The sequence below is a fragment of the Muntiacus reevesi genome, chromosome 4 (assembly GCF_963930625.1).
Source record: "Muntiacus reevesi chromosome 4, mMunRee1.1, whole genome shotgun sequence".
NCBI lineage: Eukaryota > Metazoa > Chordata > Mammalia > Artiodactyla > Cervidae > Muntiacus > Muntiacus reevesi.
Genome location: NC_089252.1, coordinates 102458366 through 102474387, shown reverse-complemented (window position 1 = coordinate 102474387; position 16022 = coordinate 102458366). Strand labels below are relative to the sequence as shown.

General features: G+C 44.0%; 1 protein-coding gene across 5 annotated transcripts in view; it reads right to left on the bottom strand.

Annotated features, from left to right (window-relative positions):
- The window catches only part of ARHGEF3 (Rho guanine nucleotide exchange factor 3), a 308227-nt gene that overhangs the window by 19828 nt on the left and 272377 nt on the right, over positions 1–16022 (bottom strand). For all 5 annotated transcript variants that reach the window (XM_065933449.1, XM_065933447.1, XM_065933448.1 and 2 more), the window contains 2 exons: positions 5331–5501; positions 2106–2168 (listed from right to left, as the gene is read on the bottom strand). In XM_065933449.1, coding sequence (XP_065789521.1) covers positions 2106–2168; positions 5331–5501 — 234 coding nt within the window. The remainder of the gene's footprint in view (positions 1–2105; positions 2169–5330; positions 5502–16022) is intronic.

Here is a 16022-nt window from a genome sequence, read left to right as displayed (position 1 = left end):
TGGTTGGAGCAGATGAGAATCCGGTATTGCCTTCAGCCTTTGCAGTTGTTGATAAACCAAAGCTGATTTTTTCAAATTTTTTTCCCCCTAGTATATCTTACATCTCAGAAAGGGTAAGACTTCTAACTATAGAGCAGATTTGATTTGTATGATGTTTTAAAAATTAACTTTATTGAAGGTCCAACAGCTTGAAAAATTCCCACTGTGTACAAAATTAGTTACCACTAGGTTATTTTTCAATCAGTCCGTATTTAAACTGTGAAGGGGGAAAAAGGTGCTTGGCATCCTTTACTATGAAATCGAAGCAAAGAGGGCAAAAATCTCTGCCAATCTTATCACCTCTTATTAATGGTAAGTAAACCACAGTTCAGTTCAGTTGTTCAGTTGTGTCCGACTTCTTGCAACCCCATGGACTGCAGCATGCCAGGCTTCCCTGTCCATCACCAACTCCCAGAGCTTGCTCAAACTCATGTCCATCGAGTCGGTGATGCCATCCGACCATCTTGTCCTCTGTCGTCCCCTTCTTCTCCTGCCTTCAATCTTTCCCATCATCAGGGTCTTTTCCAATGAGTTCCTCACATCAGGTGGCCAAAGTTTTGGAGTTTCAGGTTCAGCATCAGTCCTTTCAATGACTATTCAGGACTGATTTCCTTTGGGATGGACTGGATTGATCATGAATACATGCATACATGATTCTACCCAAGAGACTGCGACTGCAGAGTCCCTGCCTTCAAGGAGTTTTATAAAGCTCGCTGGGAAGATTAAAAAAAAAAAGGTGTGGAAAAATTAATGTTAAAAAAAAAAGTTTAAGATTAAAAATAGGAGAGACATCACACGGCAGCAAAAATTCACCAGATGATAACTGCTCTAGCAGATCAGGGAATTAGAGGTGGGTTGGCTACAGGATATTTTAAAGATGAGGTGCTTGGCACAGAGGAGAAGGTAGTAAATACTGTTGAATGAACTGGGATTTGAGTTTGCTTCTGGAGGACAGGTGGACATGGATAGTTGAAATGAAAGGGAGGGGTTTACAGGAAGACAGTACCAGAAAAGCAAAGGATAGAAGTGAAAAAGGTAAGGAGGTTGATCTTGGAGGAGAAAGGAGGAGCTGGACTTATAACCAACAAGAGGTCTGCTAGAGTTAAATGCCTTCTCTGTCCTCCCCATCTTCTTCATCTTCAACCCTGCCCAAAACTCAATTTTGTTGGCTGTATCCAACGAAGGCTCAGATGGCCATCTCTCAGGAATGCTATAGATGGGACTTGATATTAGCATAAAGTTAGTTTCCTGGGTCAGGAAGGTCCCCTGCAGAAGCAAATGGCACCCACATGAGTATTCCTGCCTGGAAAATTCCATGGACGCAGGAGCCTGGTGGGCTACAGCCCATGGGGTCGCAAAGAGTGGGACATAACTGAGCGACTGAGCACATCCACACACACAGGACACTTAAAAGAAGGGAAGCATCTTTCCCACTCTGCAATTTTTGAGAAAGCTGTGACTGTCACAGGAGGAAGTCTGGATTTTAGCCTTCACGGGGGACAATGGAATGGAAAGGTTTTTGAGGCAGGATGGCTGTCAAGATTATATAGACTACAAGGCATGAATTTCCTCTCCCTTCCTACACACAAAGTGATTACAGACAAGTTTCCATATGAAAGACCCTAACTTACAAGCCAGTATTCAACTGCCTTCATGAATGACTTTACCCACTTATGGGATTCAAATGACTTTCTTTCTAAGACACCATTCCAATTTCAGATGTCTGCACATTCCCTCCCAGGGCTGAGGGAGTCCTGCCTGTGAGACTTCTAGGACAATGAAATACATGTGCAGCCAGGCCTCATGAACACTTTCTGATTAAACTGAGGTATTCTTTGACGTGCGTTAGAGACATGCACAGGTGCCAGCCCTAAAGATGTCAGGTCTAGAGCCTTCTTGCTTTGAGCCATTTTCCCTACTACTTGGTTTGTAGTTTCTTCTCAAATTTTTTATGACCTGTCTTAGTCATAAAAAGAGTGATCATAAAGTACAGTCTTAGAACTGTGAAATTACTCAGAGGAAAATAACCAGGAGGTGACTCAAAGGACCACTGGATTTGAATGTACCTTTTTTGCCAATTTCAAGTCCTCTATTAAATCTTCTTCTCCTTGAGAAAGCTCAAAGATTGCCTGCAAGGAAAGATAACACACGTTTACTGAACTTTCATTTATGATACCAAATTCAAATGATGCTGGTGCCAGTGCTCAAAGCCCCAAATCTGCTTATTTCTTCAGGATTTTTACAGGATTCTTAAAACATTAAATTAACCCAAAGCAACTGTATCTAGTGACTAAAACCTACAAAGAAACAATTATGCAAAACTTCTGTGTAGTGTGCTTATCTGTTTGTGGGAAAAAGAGTTTCCATTTATGCTTCCAATCCAACAAGTCATCTTTCACTTACAGAATTTTGATGCAGCTGAACAAGACAGAGTTATTTTAGGTGAAATAATTAGAATTTGAGCCATGACTGTGAGTCTGTGTCTTGGCTGTGAATGGCAATCATAATAAATGATACAGGGTCTGTTCTCAGTGACGGATACAGAATTATTATTAACCGTGCCATCACAATTTGTCTTCCTTCTATTCAACAGAAGGTGAATCTCAACAGAGAGCTTTATTCCTATCAGCCACTTGTATTAAGGATGCATTGTAGGAAGAATCCAGTATTTTATCACTCTAAATGTCTGGTAAAGTTAATTCATTCTAAATTACTTCTCACCTTCACACTGTACAATAAATAAAATCACAGGAGTTGGCTGTGTGAAAATGTGTGTAAATGAACAATCTCTAATTTGGCTCTATTAAGCCATCTTAATCTAAGAGCTATGATGCACAGAACAGTCTTTTACTTTCACCTAAGAATCTGAACTGTTGGCAAACATTATGTTATTAAAGGACTGCATGTTTGTGGGGATGGTTCAGGGACTACGGCATGTGTTTTGAATTAGAGGGAAGAAGGCAGCAGGCGTGGAGAACACCTGCATCCCTGGGCCTGGTGAACAGTGGGGTGATGAACGGGCCCCCTGGCAACAGGTGGAGGCCGGACGCTGTGCTGGAGGCCAGTGCATGCTGTCCCATCTCAAGGTCCAGTAAAGTTTCCACATCATGACCTCCTGGTACTCTATATTTTGTTTAACTTTTTATTTTGAAATAATTATAGACTCACATGAGGAGTTACAAAAATAATAGAGAGGATCTGTAGAGCCATGACTCAGCCTCCTGCACTGCTGGCACCTTATATAACTATAGAGCATTATCACGTCCAGGACGTGGGTAGGCACAGTACAATTAACTATTTTTATTTGGACCCTGGGAGCTTCCCCGGTGGCTCAGTGGTATAGAAGCTGCCTGCCAATGCAGGAGACTCAGGTTTGATCCCTGGGTTGGGAAGATTCCCTGGAGGAGGAAACTGGACCTTCCTCAGATTTCCTTGTATCTGTTTCACCATAGCTCAGTGTGGTCCCCAGGAGACGAGGACCACAGAAGCTGTAGTGGGGTACACGGTGGGCAGGCATCTGTGTGGGCGGAAAGCATGAAGACCATGGGTTTTGGAGTAGGACAGACCTGGGTTCAAATCCCACCTCTGCAACTTTCTAGGTGGGTGACCCTGTACCTTAATAATCTCCTCATCTGCAGAACCAATCCTCCCATCTTTCCTTCCTACTATCAGAAAGTCCAAGTTATATATGCACACTATTCACACTTGGGAAAACACAGAAAAATATAAAGAGGAAAAATTGAAATCATCCACAATATCATCTTGTTAACCACTGTTAAAATTGTGCCACTGTTAATATTCCTGAAAATGATATTATTAGTGTACATGTTACTTTTAAATTACCTATTCATTTTTAAAAATAGATAATACATCGACATGGTTCACAATTCATAGCATAGGAATGGCCACATGGTGAACACTTCCCTCTTGCCTCCTTCCCACCACCCAGTTCTCCTATCAGGAGTCAACAATGTTACCAGCTCCTTATACATCTTTTCAGAAATATTTTATGCGTCTATAAGCAAATACAAGGCTTCCCTCATAGCTTAGTTGGTAAAGAACCCGCCTGCAATGTGGGAGACCTGGGTTTGATCCCTGGGTTGGGAAGATCCTCTGGAGAAGGGAAAAGCTACCCACTCCAGTATTCTGGCCTTGAAAATTCCATGGGCTGTATAGTCCATGGGGTCGCAAAGAGTTGGACATGACTGAGCGACTTTAACGTTCACGCAAATACACACACATACACACACACTCATGTTTCCTTCTACATAAATGGCACCATACTATAACACCCTACTTTGTGTCTTGTTTTATCCACTTAGCCAACACTTCCTGTGTTTCTATAGTTACAGAAGGTATGGGCATTCATTATGGAACCAGGCCTTGATAATAGATGTTCGGGTTCTTTCTGGCACTGTTTTAAATGTTTCTGTAATGAATAACCTTACACGTACTTTGCTTCATCTATGTACAAATGTGCCTGGCAGATAACGTCCTAGAAAAGAACTGCTGAGTCAAAAACCTAGAAAGTTCTCAACTACTCCTTTTGCCAATGTCAGGTTTTCTATTAGAAAAGATATTCCAAGAATTTCCCTAGATGATACACCTTTGAAGTGTTTAGCACAGCTTGGCACATGACAAGTTCCCGATAAAGTAATATTATCATAGCCATCTAGAGCTACAGATGCAGAAAATTTATAGGGAATGAAATTAACTGCATTCCATACTAAAGTCTCCCATAAAACTGGATCAAAGTTTCATAAACTGAATATTTTAAAGTATTCCAGAAGGTGCTATTAAGATATAATTAATGTGATATAATTAATGTGATAATTAATTAATGTGATTATTTCTGTGAACAGACACTTCCTGATTCATCTTCTTTGTAAAATCAAATTTTCACATCACTTTCTTTTTCTCCTTTCTAATATTTATTTATTTGACTGCTGCAGGTCTTAGTTGCAGCATGTGGGATCTTTAGCTGTGGCATGTGGGATCTAGTTCTCTGACCAGGGATGGAACCTGGGCCCCCTGCATTAGGAGCACCGAGTCTTAGCCACTGGACAACCAGGAAAGTCCCCAATCAGTTTTTTTTTTAAAGTCAGGGCCATACCCAACCAGCTGGATGCTGGCTTCTCAGTTCCTTACAAGGTCTGACATCCCCATTCGTCCTCCTTCTGACAATGCCATGAAGAACTCACTTGGAGACAGTGGCACAGATGCCGGCCTGGCTCTCACCCATAGTGCACCTTTCTCCAAACACACGCCCAACTCCAGGGGCCCCAGCCTACCTCCTGCCGTTTGATTTCCTTGGACGTGAGCATCTGATTGACGCACACGTCGAAGGTCTCACTCCACAGCTTGCTGTCTCTCCGCTTTGTGCTCGAGGGGGCAGCATTCCTGGACCAGGGTCGGGGGCCCAGGAGGTCGGGACGGCTCTCACTGCGGAAGCTGATGGACCGCTGAACAAAGAGAAAAACAAACCGTCACAGGCACAGCAGCAGGACTGGGTGGATCATTTGAGCGGCTTCCTGCCACTGACAGAACATAAATCAGACATTTGCAAGAAGGAGAGGAAAATGCCACAAGGCCTTGGGAAGTAGGGTATTGTCTCTCGCCTACGTGCTGAGGAAAATTGGGCAAGGGGCCGCTCTCAGAGACGTGCTGGGTGTATCCGTTCTGCGAGGCTGGGCTAGCCCTGTGTACCACGGCCTAAGGGCACTTCAGGTCAAACGCGGGCGCACAGGCGGCTCTCAGTCAAGGGACGGGCTCTGCTTTCTTCCGTGGACACCTCCGCTTTCCAGAACAAAAGTTAACACAAGTGGATGTTCTTCAAAAAACAAACCAACCCAACATCTGGCTAGACTCTCTAGCCGACTCTCCTCCTTCTGGGAATACAGCCCACTCTCCTTGGGTAACTGCTCTCACTTCATTTGGGCAGACTCCCCCAGGCCTGATCAATCAACAGTACCCCACCACCCTGCTTCAAAGAGGGGACCTAATTCCCTGGAATTTGTTGTGTGCTCCATGGGAGAAAGAACAGATGATCGTTCCTTCAGGACTGTAAGTTCAAGAGATAATATAAGCAGCGGTTTCTTGCAGCAACTCACTCTGGTCACACAGAAGATTGTGTATGCTACAGGAGAGCATAAAGGGACACACAGAACGAAAGGAGAGAGCTCAAGGTGGGGAGGAAGGCAGCGGCAAGCTCCACCAACACCAGCTGAACCCCTGGTCTCAGTGTGATTTGAGCCAGGAAGAGCCATGCAGAGACTAAGGGGCTGAAACAGTCCCCCTTAGGTTTACATTCACCTCAACTTTGGTTCTGTCAGTTACCATCTTGGCAGCAAAGGACACCAGTCTCGCCTTATTTTTCTTATTTTCCAAAGAGGTTCTAGTAGACTTTGGGGTGGTCTAATCATCCAAAGTCCTCCCGTGTGACTGAGACATGCTAGCACAGTGCTTTCTCATAACAAATGCAAATGATCAAGAAGAAAGCTGAGTGCATCATCTTCAGCCTTCATCCTAGAAGATTTCAACACACTTATTGGAAATGTTGCCGAAGCAAAGAGGTGTTGCCGTGCTCAAAAGCCACATTCTTATTTAGCAAGTGTTTCCTGCCAAGGCTGTGGCCACATGTCTGTGGCCTTGAACGTGAAGTTCCAACTCCTTGGTTGGGCACTGAAGTCCTCTTGTAGCCTGGCCACAGTCTGTACATCTAGGATCATCTCCTACCACTCATCCATGAGCCCCCTATTCTCCAGCTCTACGCGGTTATCTGCCGGAAATGCCCTAAATGTACCTACCATGCTCTGCCACTGTGCTTCCTTCAAGCAGTCTTCTTTTTCTGGAATGCTTTTCTTTCTATGCCTTGCTGGCTAACTCCTAACTGTCCTTGGGATAGGTATAATGCAAACACCTCCTCTAGGGAGCCTGTACCAATCTTCTCCCATTCTTTCCCAGAACCACTTGCACATATCTCTGATACAGTGATGCTCACACTTCATGATACTTACGGTCATCTGCTCTGAACTAGAAACTTCTGAGGGTAGGAACTTATTTTGCATGTGAAATATGAGTCATCATCACTGAGACCTTCTAAGGTAGCTTTCAAATATTTTGAGATTCAACAATAAAATTTAATAAAGTATATTTTAAAAGAACTATCCATAACATTGTTGAGTATATTAGAATTCATCTGCTTCTCAGGTGGCACTATGGTAGAGAAACCGCCTGTCAATGCAGGAGACACAGGAGATGACTTGGGTATGATCCCTGGGTTGGGAAGATCCTCTGGAGGAGGGCCTGGCAACCCACTCCAGAATTCTTGCCTGGAGAATCCCCACGGACAGAAAAGCCTGGCAGGCTACAGTCCTTGGGGTCACAAAGGGCCTGCACACACACACGCACATCTGCTTGATAGAATGTTATCTAGCCAATAAGACAATTCTGAGATAGTTCTGTGGTTTTTTTTTTTTTTTTTTTGAGATAGTTTTAGCAGCTAAAAATCCCTTCTTTGTAAGTCAGAATAAAATCAGAATTCAAATCTGTACATGAACACTTTATAAAGTGCCCACGAGCGAAGATAAAGAAGGAACGCCACAAAATTCTACTGTTTCTGTCTGATTACATTATAGGTATTTTTCTTCACCTAGTTTACAATATTTCATCAATCGAGAAAAATGAGTAAATGAAAAATTTAAAAAGAGACTGCCAAGGGGCTTCAGAGTATGACCACAACTTCCTGGAAGCAGGATGCTTCAAACAGCACCACAGTTCAGCAGGCTGGCACAGGTGTCTGTGAGCTTCTGGGCAAATGGATGAGCTCACAATCACTGGACCAGCCCAGGGCTGGCCAAGAAAGCACTTGCTCCAAATACAGTTCACTAATAGTATCTTGCAAATCCTTGGGATCTCTTGAAAACAGGCCCTTATAATAAACAGTGACCAGACTACTGCACGCAGATGCCTCCAGCACTAAAAATCAATTAGCTACAGGCACAGAAGGTCACAACAAGCAAAGTGAGTCATCAAGAGACTCTCTCATCTCAGTTTGCGGCTCTGATGCCAGCTGGGGCGGGAACTGCAGAGCAGAAGGAGAGGAAAACACGAAAAGGAAGATTCAAAATGAAAGACGTTTTCCACTTTCACTTGAGGGCATCAACCGCCTTCTTTGTTACGTTTTCAGTCCCTGACCAACTTCAAATTTCCCCTCTCCACCACCAGGTTGAAAGTCTTGTATGCTAACTTTGAATCTTCATGTAGAAGTATATAAAACTAAGTACCAATCTCCTCATTTTTCTAAGTCCACTTTCTAGAAGTGACTGCTGTAAGTTTGTTTGAGATCTCTCTGAACCTTCTCTATGCATTTGCTAACATTCACAGAAAACACGACGTCTTCTCTTTTCACTCAACAGCATGTTTCTCCATGTTATAAGACTCACTCTTAAAAAAAAAAGAAGAATTTATGCAGGGACAAGGCACATCATATGAAATTAACCACTTTTACAGTGAACAAGTCAGTGGACTTTAGTACATTCACAGTGTCATGCAACCACCACCTCTAGTTTGAAAACATTTTCATCACCCTGAAGTCACCCAAACTTTTTTTTAGACTGAGGTACAGTTGGTTCACAATATTGTATTAGTTTCAGGTATACAACATAGTAATTCAAATAAAATATTAGCAATATTCCCTGTGCTGTACAATATATCCCTGTAGCTTATTTATTTTACATAGTTTGTACCTCTTAAGCGGAGAAGACAATGGCACCCCACGCTAGTACTCTTGCCTGGAGAATCCCAGGGATGGGGTTGCACAGAGTTGGACATGACTGAAGTGACTTAGCAGCAGTACCTCTTAAGTCACCCATTCTTTTTAATGGCTACAGTGTTACTGTCTCATAATCTGGATGAACCACATGGATTTAATCAACCTACAACTGACGGACATTAAAATCGTTTCCAGTGTCTGGCTAGTATTTGACTCAGTGAACATCCTTTAGGTATCTGTGCTGGTATTTCTGTAAGGCAGATTCCTCAAATAGAATTCCTTGGTCTGAGAAGTATCCACTTCTTAACGTTTGATGTGTACTGCCAAACTGACCTTCAGATAGTCTGTTCAACTTGATAGTCTCCAGAAAGGCATATGATAGTTCCTTTCCTACACACTCATCAACATGATATTATCAATCTGACGGGGAAAAAATACATCTTAATTTCAGTTTCATGTTCTGAACATAGGATTGAACATATTTTTATGTTTTTATTGAAAAATTTCCCACAGTTGGAGATTTTCTACCGTTGCAGTTTAAGGGAAAAAAACAGACAGGTGAGCTATACTAGGTGAGCCCTATCTCTAAGAATTCCTGGCTTTGTGTTTCCTTAGAACCCAGCTGCCAGGCTCGGGGGCTAAAGGGGAAGGGGCAGGGGTGAAGTTCACCACATAGATCACAGAAAAGTAAAAGTGAAAGTCGCTCAGTTTTGTCCACCTCTTTGCGACCCCATGGACTACACAGTCCATGGAAATCTCCAGGCCAGAATACTGCAGTGGGTAGACTTTCCCTTCTCCAGGGGATCTTCCCAACTCAGGGATTGAATCCAGGTCTCCTGCATTGTAGGTGGACTCTTTACCAGCTGAGCCACAAGGGAAGCCCAAGAATACTGGAGTGGGTAGCCTATGCCTTCTCCGGGGGATCTTCCTGACCCAGTAATCGAACTGGAGTACCCTGCACTGCAGGTGGATTCTTTACTAACTGAGCTATCAGGGAAGCCCACAGATCACAGAGAGGTTGTTAAATATCTGCCCCTTCTTAGCACTTCTCATAAGTTCTCTCCGATCCTCACAAGCACCCTGCAAGGTGGGAGTTTATTCCCATTTTACTTATGAGTAAACCAAGGCTCAGGAAGGCTAAGTTATCTGCTCAGGATACAAAACTAGATCTGTGTGAGTCCAAAACCTGAGCTCTTTCCACTATAGGGGTTGTACCTGCTACTTGGGCATCCCAGGTGGTGCTAGTGGTAAAGAAACTGCCTGTCAATGCAGGAGACATAAGGGACTTGAGTTCGATCGCTGAGTCAGGAAGATCCCCTGGAGGAGGAAATGGCAACCCACTCCAGTATTCCTACCTGGAGACTCCCATGGACAGAGAAGCCTGCTGGGCTACTATTCATAGTGTTGCAGAGTTGGACATGACAGAAGTGACTTACTATGCATGTACCTGCTGTTTACAGGCAAATCATGCATTGTGGGGAGGATTTGGTGAGATGGGATCCAGCCTTCTCAGAGTTCAAGAAGAGGGCATTCATTTGCTCTCTTTGGAGCAAGTGTTTTAGGAATAAAGAGTGAGTGGCTCTTTGATTAAGCAAACTTCTGATTTACACCTTTAATTCAGTTCAGTCACTCGGTTGTGTCTGACTCTTTGCGACCCCATGGACTACAGCATGCCAGGCTTCCCTGTCCATCACCAACTCCCAGAGCTTGCTCAAACTCATGTCCATCCAGTTGGTGATGCCATCTAACCATCTCATCCTTTGTTGTCCCCTGTTCCTCCTGCCTTCAATCTTCCCCAGTATCAGGATTTTTTCCAGTGAGTTAGTTCTTTGCATCAGGTGGCCACAGTGTTGGAGCTTCAGCTTCAGCATCAGTCCTTACAATGAATATTCAGGATTGATTTCCTTTGCAATTGACTGGTTTGATCTCCTTGTTGTCCACAGGATTCTCAAGAGTCTTCTCTAACACCACAGTTCAAAAGCATCAATTCTTCGGTGCTCAGCTTTCTTTATGGTCCAACTCTCACATCTATACATGACTACTGGAAAAATCGTAGCCTTTACTAGACGGACCTTTGTTGACAAAGTAATGTCTCTGCTTTTTAATATGCTGTCTAGGTTGGTCATAGCTTTTCTTTTTTTTTTTAATATTATTTTATTAGTTGGAGGCCAATCACTTCACAACATTTCAGTGGGTTTTGTCATACATTGACATGAATCAGCCATATAGTTACACGTATACCCCATCCCGATCCCCCCTCCCACCTCCCTCTCCACCCGACTCCTCAGGGTCCTCCCAGAGCACCAGGCCCGAGCACTTGACTCATGCATCCCACCTGGGCTGGTGGGGTCATAGCTTTTCTTACAAGGAGCAAGCGTCTTTTAATTTCATGGCTGCTGTCACCATCTGCAGTGATTTTGGAGCCCCCCAAAATTAAGTCTGTCACTGTTTCCATTGTTTCCCCATCTATTTGCCACGAAGTGATGGGACCGGATGCCAAGATCTTTGTTTTTTAATGTTGAGTTTTAAGCCAGCAGTTTCACTCTCATCTTTCACTTTCATCAAGAGGCTCTTCAGTTCCTCATTTTCTGCCATAAGGGTGGTGTCATCTGCATATATAAAAAATTATTGATATTTCTCCTGGTAATCTTGATTCCAGCTTGTGCTTCAACCAGTCCAGCATTTCACATGATGTACTCTGCAAAGAAGTTAACCAAACAGGATGACAATATACAGTCTTGATGTACTCCTTCCCCAATTTAGAACTAGTCCATGGTTCCATGTCCAGTTCTAACTGTTGCTTCTTGACCTGCACAGAGATTTCTCATGAGGCAGGTAAGGTAGTCTGGTATTCCCCTCTCTTTAAGAATTTTCCACAGTTTGTTGTGATCCACACAGTCAAAGGCTTTGGCATAGTCAATAAAGCAGAAGTAGATGTTTCTCTGGAACTCTCTTGCTTTTTCGATGATCCAACAGATGTTGCCAATTTGATCTATGGTTACTCTGTCCTTTCTAAATCCAGCTTGAACATCTGGAAGTTCTCGGTCCACGTATTGTTGAAGCCTTGCTTGGAGAATTTTTGAGCGCTACTTTGCTAGTGTGTGAGATGAGCGCAATTGTTCAGCAATTTAATTAGGATGGACTAAAACAAACATTTTGTCTTTTTAAAACTCCACTTCGAAGGGGAGAAGGATGTTGAAAGAAAGAATCCCAAAGAAATGAAGAATGCCAGACAGGTGTGTGGTCAGTGGCTGACTGGCCCTGGAGGCAGCTCACAGCCAAGCAGCCCCGAGCCATGCTCACGGGTGGGGCTGACCACACCCTCACAGTCACTAGCACAGCTCAGCACAATCAGATGAAAGGACAGGAGCTAGGGGAGAGCAAGGTGACTGCTGGTGGGAGGAAAAACCCAAAGAGGAGGCTGCCTTGAGAGAGGGGAACAGCCACACGCCTTCCAGTGCACCGCCTCGGCCCACCCCCCCTGCTCTGGCTCTTGTGTGACCATGTGCTCTGGGCATCACTTACTAGGGTGATTCTGATATGTCTGTTTCCTCCCAGTGGAAGGTAAGCTCCTTGAAGGCCAAGGATCTCCATCCATTCTATTCACTGATGGATTCATCTGCACGGGCACATGGTGGGTCCTCAACAATTTTGCTTAATGAGGGAATCTCACTGTTTGCATGTGAGGGGGGCTTTAATCTCCTTCTCTGTCCAAAAGGTGAGGATTCTTACCCATATTTGTAGACGAGGGAACTTGAGGCTCAGAGACGGTGATGCTTTGCTGAAGGTCATGTAGCTGATGAATGGTGCTCCAGAATTTAAACCAGGTCAACAGTGAGCTCAGGATGACAACCCATGTCTGGTCTACTTAAGTCCAGCTCCCCCCATACCTTTACAATTTTTAACCAATAAACTACCCTGCTTCCTCGAGGGTAAGATTTAAGCATGATGGGATGTGTGTGCCCAAACAGATGAGGGTCAGGCTACTTCTTGGCCTGTGGCAGACTCCCCATCTTGCCACCACTGACTTGGGCCAGAACAGCCTTTGTCGTGAGGGGCTATCCTGGGTAGCACAGGATGTTTAATCCGATCCTCACCTCTAACCACTCGACGCCAGGAATACAGGGTGACCAGGAGAGGCTCACTTCAAAGTAAGGGACTCAGCCCTGGGAGGGACTGGATACAAAACAGAAACATGCACGGCGATACCCCTCATTGTGGGGAATCTGGGCCTGGAATGAAAAATGTTCCAGGGCAAGCAAGAGTTTCCACGAGGGAAACTGGCCCAGCAAATCAGTCAAAAACCCAAAGCTCATAACTACTGGCAGCTACAATAACAATGGCCATAGCAGACGCAGATACTGCAGATTTAGGAAATGGGTGCTCATGTTTATGCCTGGGCTGGGTATATGGAAAAGATGCTGGAGGTGGGGAAAAGGCGGCCGCCTTTACACGTGTCAGAGGAAATGTAGAGCCGGCATGTTAGGCATGATGGAACAGATTTGGTTTGTTAATGCTCCCTGTTCAGTGGGGCACTCCCTTGTCCTTTTCCCAAAACAGAAGGTCTCTATGGCCAAAGATAACGCACTCCAATAAAGAGATGGAGCCAGGGAAATCCTCTACACTGACCCTGCTATTTTGTAGCAGAGGGCTTACTGTTAAATGGATTAGAGGTTAGGGTGGGACTGTAAGAGGAAAACATGTGTCTGTGTTGCTACTACAAGGGATTAAACCAGAAAGTACAGTGGTAGTGGTGAGGAATGGGGAATTGTTCTCAGTGTCCTGGAGGAGACTCTCTTATAAAATTTGATTAGAGATCAGTTCAGTTCAGTCACTCAGTCGTGTCCGACTCTTTGCGACCCCATGAATCGCAGCACGCCAGGCCTCCCTGTCCAGCACCAACTCCCGGAGTTTACTCAAACTCATGCCCATCGAGTCGGTGATGCCATCTAGCCGTCTCATCCTCTGTCATCCCCTTCTCCTCCTGCCCCCAATCCCTCCCAGCATCAAGGTTGAGAAATAACATTTATCAGCTATGAAGCCGCTATCACATTTGCCTCTCATTCTAATCCTGACAGGACTTCCCTGGTGGCTCAGATGGTAAAGCATCCGCTTACAATGCGGGAAACCTGGGTTCGATCCCTGGGTCGGGAAGATCCTCTGGAGGAGGAAATGGCAACCCACTCTAGTACTCTTGCCTGGAAAATCCCGTGGACAGAGGAGCCTGGTAGGCTACAGTCTATGGGGTTGCAAGAGTCAGACACGACTGAGTGACTTCACATACATCACATAATAATCCTGACAGAGGCATTAGACAGGTTCTCATATTTTGCCCCCTTTTAACAGATAAGAAATCCAAGTACCAGAGGATTAAGTGACTGGAACAGGTACATGCTGGAAGAGAACCGAGTCTAGCCTTTCAACTATGAAACTCCAAAACATGGGTGAAGAACACAGGCTATGGAGTAAAACAGACCTGGCGTTAAGTCACTTCAATGGCTGAGGGACCTTGGACATCTCTTTTTTTTTTTTCCCTCCCCCCTGGACATCTCTTTGGATTTCAGTTTCTTTACTTGTAAATTGTTTTAGTCACTCAGTTGTGTCTGACTCTTTTGCGATCCCACGGACTGTAGCCCACCAGGCCCCTCTGTCCATGGGATTTCCTAGGCAAGAATACTGGGGTGGGTTGCCATGTCCTTCTCCAGGGGATCCTCCTGACCCAGTAATTGAACCACATCTCCTGCATTGGAGGCAGATTATCTGTAAAAGGGAAGGGACATAGCAATAAATGCCTCACAAAGTAGTAGTGAGGATTTGATAAGATAAAGCGTATCAGGGGTTTGGCCAGGTGCCCGGTAGGTGATCAATAGGGAAAGGGTATGACCTATCACGGTTATTACACCGCTGACTGCTCTGCTGCCATCAATACTTGTTTATATGACTTCATTTATCAGCAAGCAGCAGACACATGCCTAAACTACTTGGACTAAATACCTCTACATGGGACCTCCACTAAGGTAACTTTTAGGAGGAGAAAACACTATAAAAGCAAAAGATGTGGAAAGGGCCTAAAATACCTGACAATAGGGATTAGTTCAATAAATTACAGTGTAATCACACACTGGAATATTGCATGGTTGTTAAAAGCATTCTTCTGTGCTCATTTTGGCAGCTCATTTACCAAGGGCAGAGCCATGCAGAGAAGGGCCCGCACAAGGATGACATGCAAATTTGTAAAGCATTCTTCCTGAGAGAATACTGTTTTATTTTCTTTGTATCTAATGAGATGATGGATGTTAACTCATTGTGGTAATCATTTCACAATTCATACAAATCAAATTATGCTGTATACTTTAAACTTACACAGTACAGCTGTATGTCAAGTTATATGCCAATAAAACTTGGAAAAAACTTTCTTTTTTAGAAATGCGTAATGAAAATAGGAAAGTCTCACAAGTCGAGTTAAGGAAGAGAAGAAAGATCCCTATTTAAAATACAAAATGATAACACGGGTTACCCCTGAATGGTGGGACTATGGATGATTTTTATTTATTTGTTTTTATTTTTGGCTGTGGTGGGTCTGCTGCTTGGGCTTTTCTCCAGTTGTGGCAAGTGGGGGGGTACTCTCTAGCTGCTGTGTGAGGGCATCTCATGGTGGCTTCTCTTGTGTGGACCATGCGCTCTAGGGCTCAGCTGCTTTGAGGCATATGGGTTCCTTCCAGATCAGGGATTAAATCTGTGTCTCCTGCATTGGCAGGCGGATTTTTTTTTTTTTTTTTTTTTACCACTGAGCCACCAGGGAAGCCCTGACTATGGAGGATTTTTATTTTCATATTCACACTTCTCTACATTTATTTTCCAGATTTTCCATAATAAAGAGATAGTGATGAAGGGAAAACACAATCAGCAGACAAATGTGCAAGAGCATGAACACTGAGTCAGAAGTGGTGCTATCAACAAAATCACAGTATGGTATCCAGTTCAGATTAATGCACATTAAAAGCATTGTAAACGGCATTAGACCAATTCACAATCCTGAAAGATCTAGTATGAGGACAAACCTTTTTTTCGTTGGGAGACATTCTGAGTAGAAGTGAATGATAGCTGAAGAAAATATTTGTTTCAGGTGTGGAGAAAATATCGTACACTTTGCTTAGTGCCAGCCAGGAATTAGGAAGTCTTCCAGAGACTTGGGCAAGAGGCCTGACCA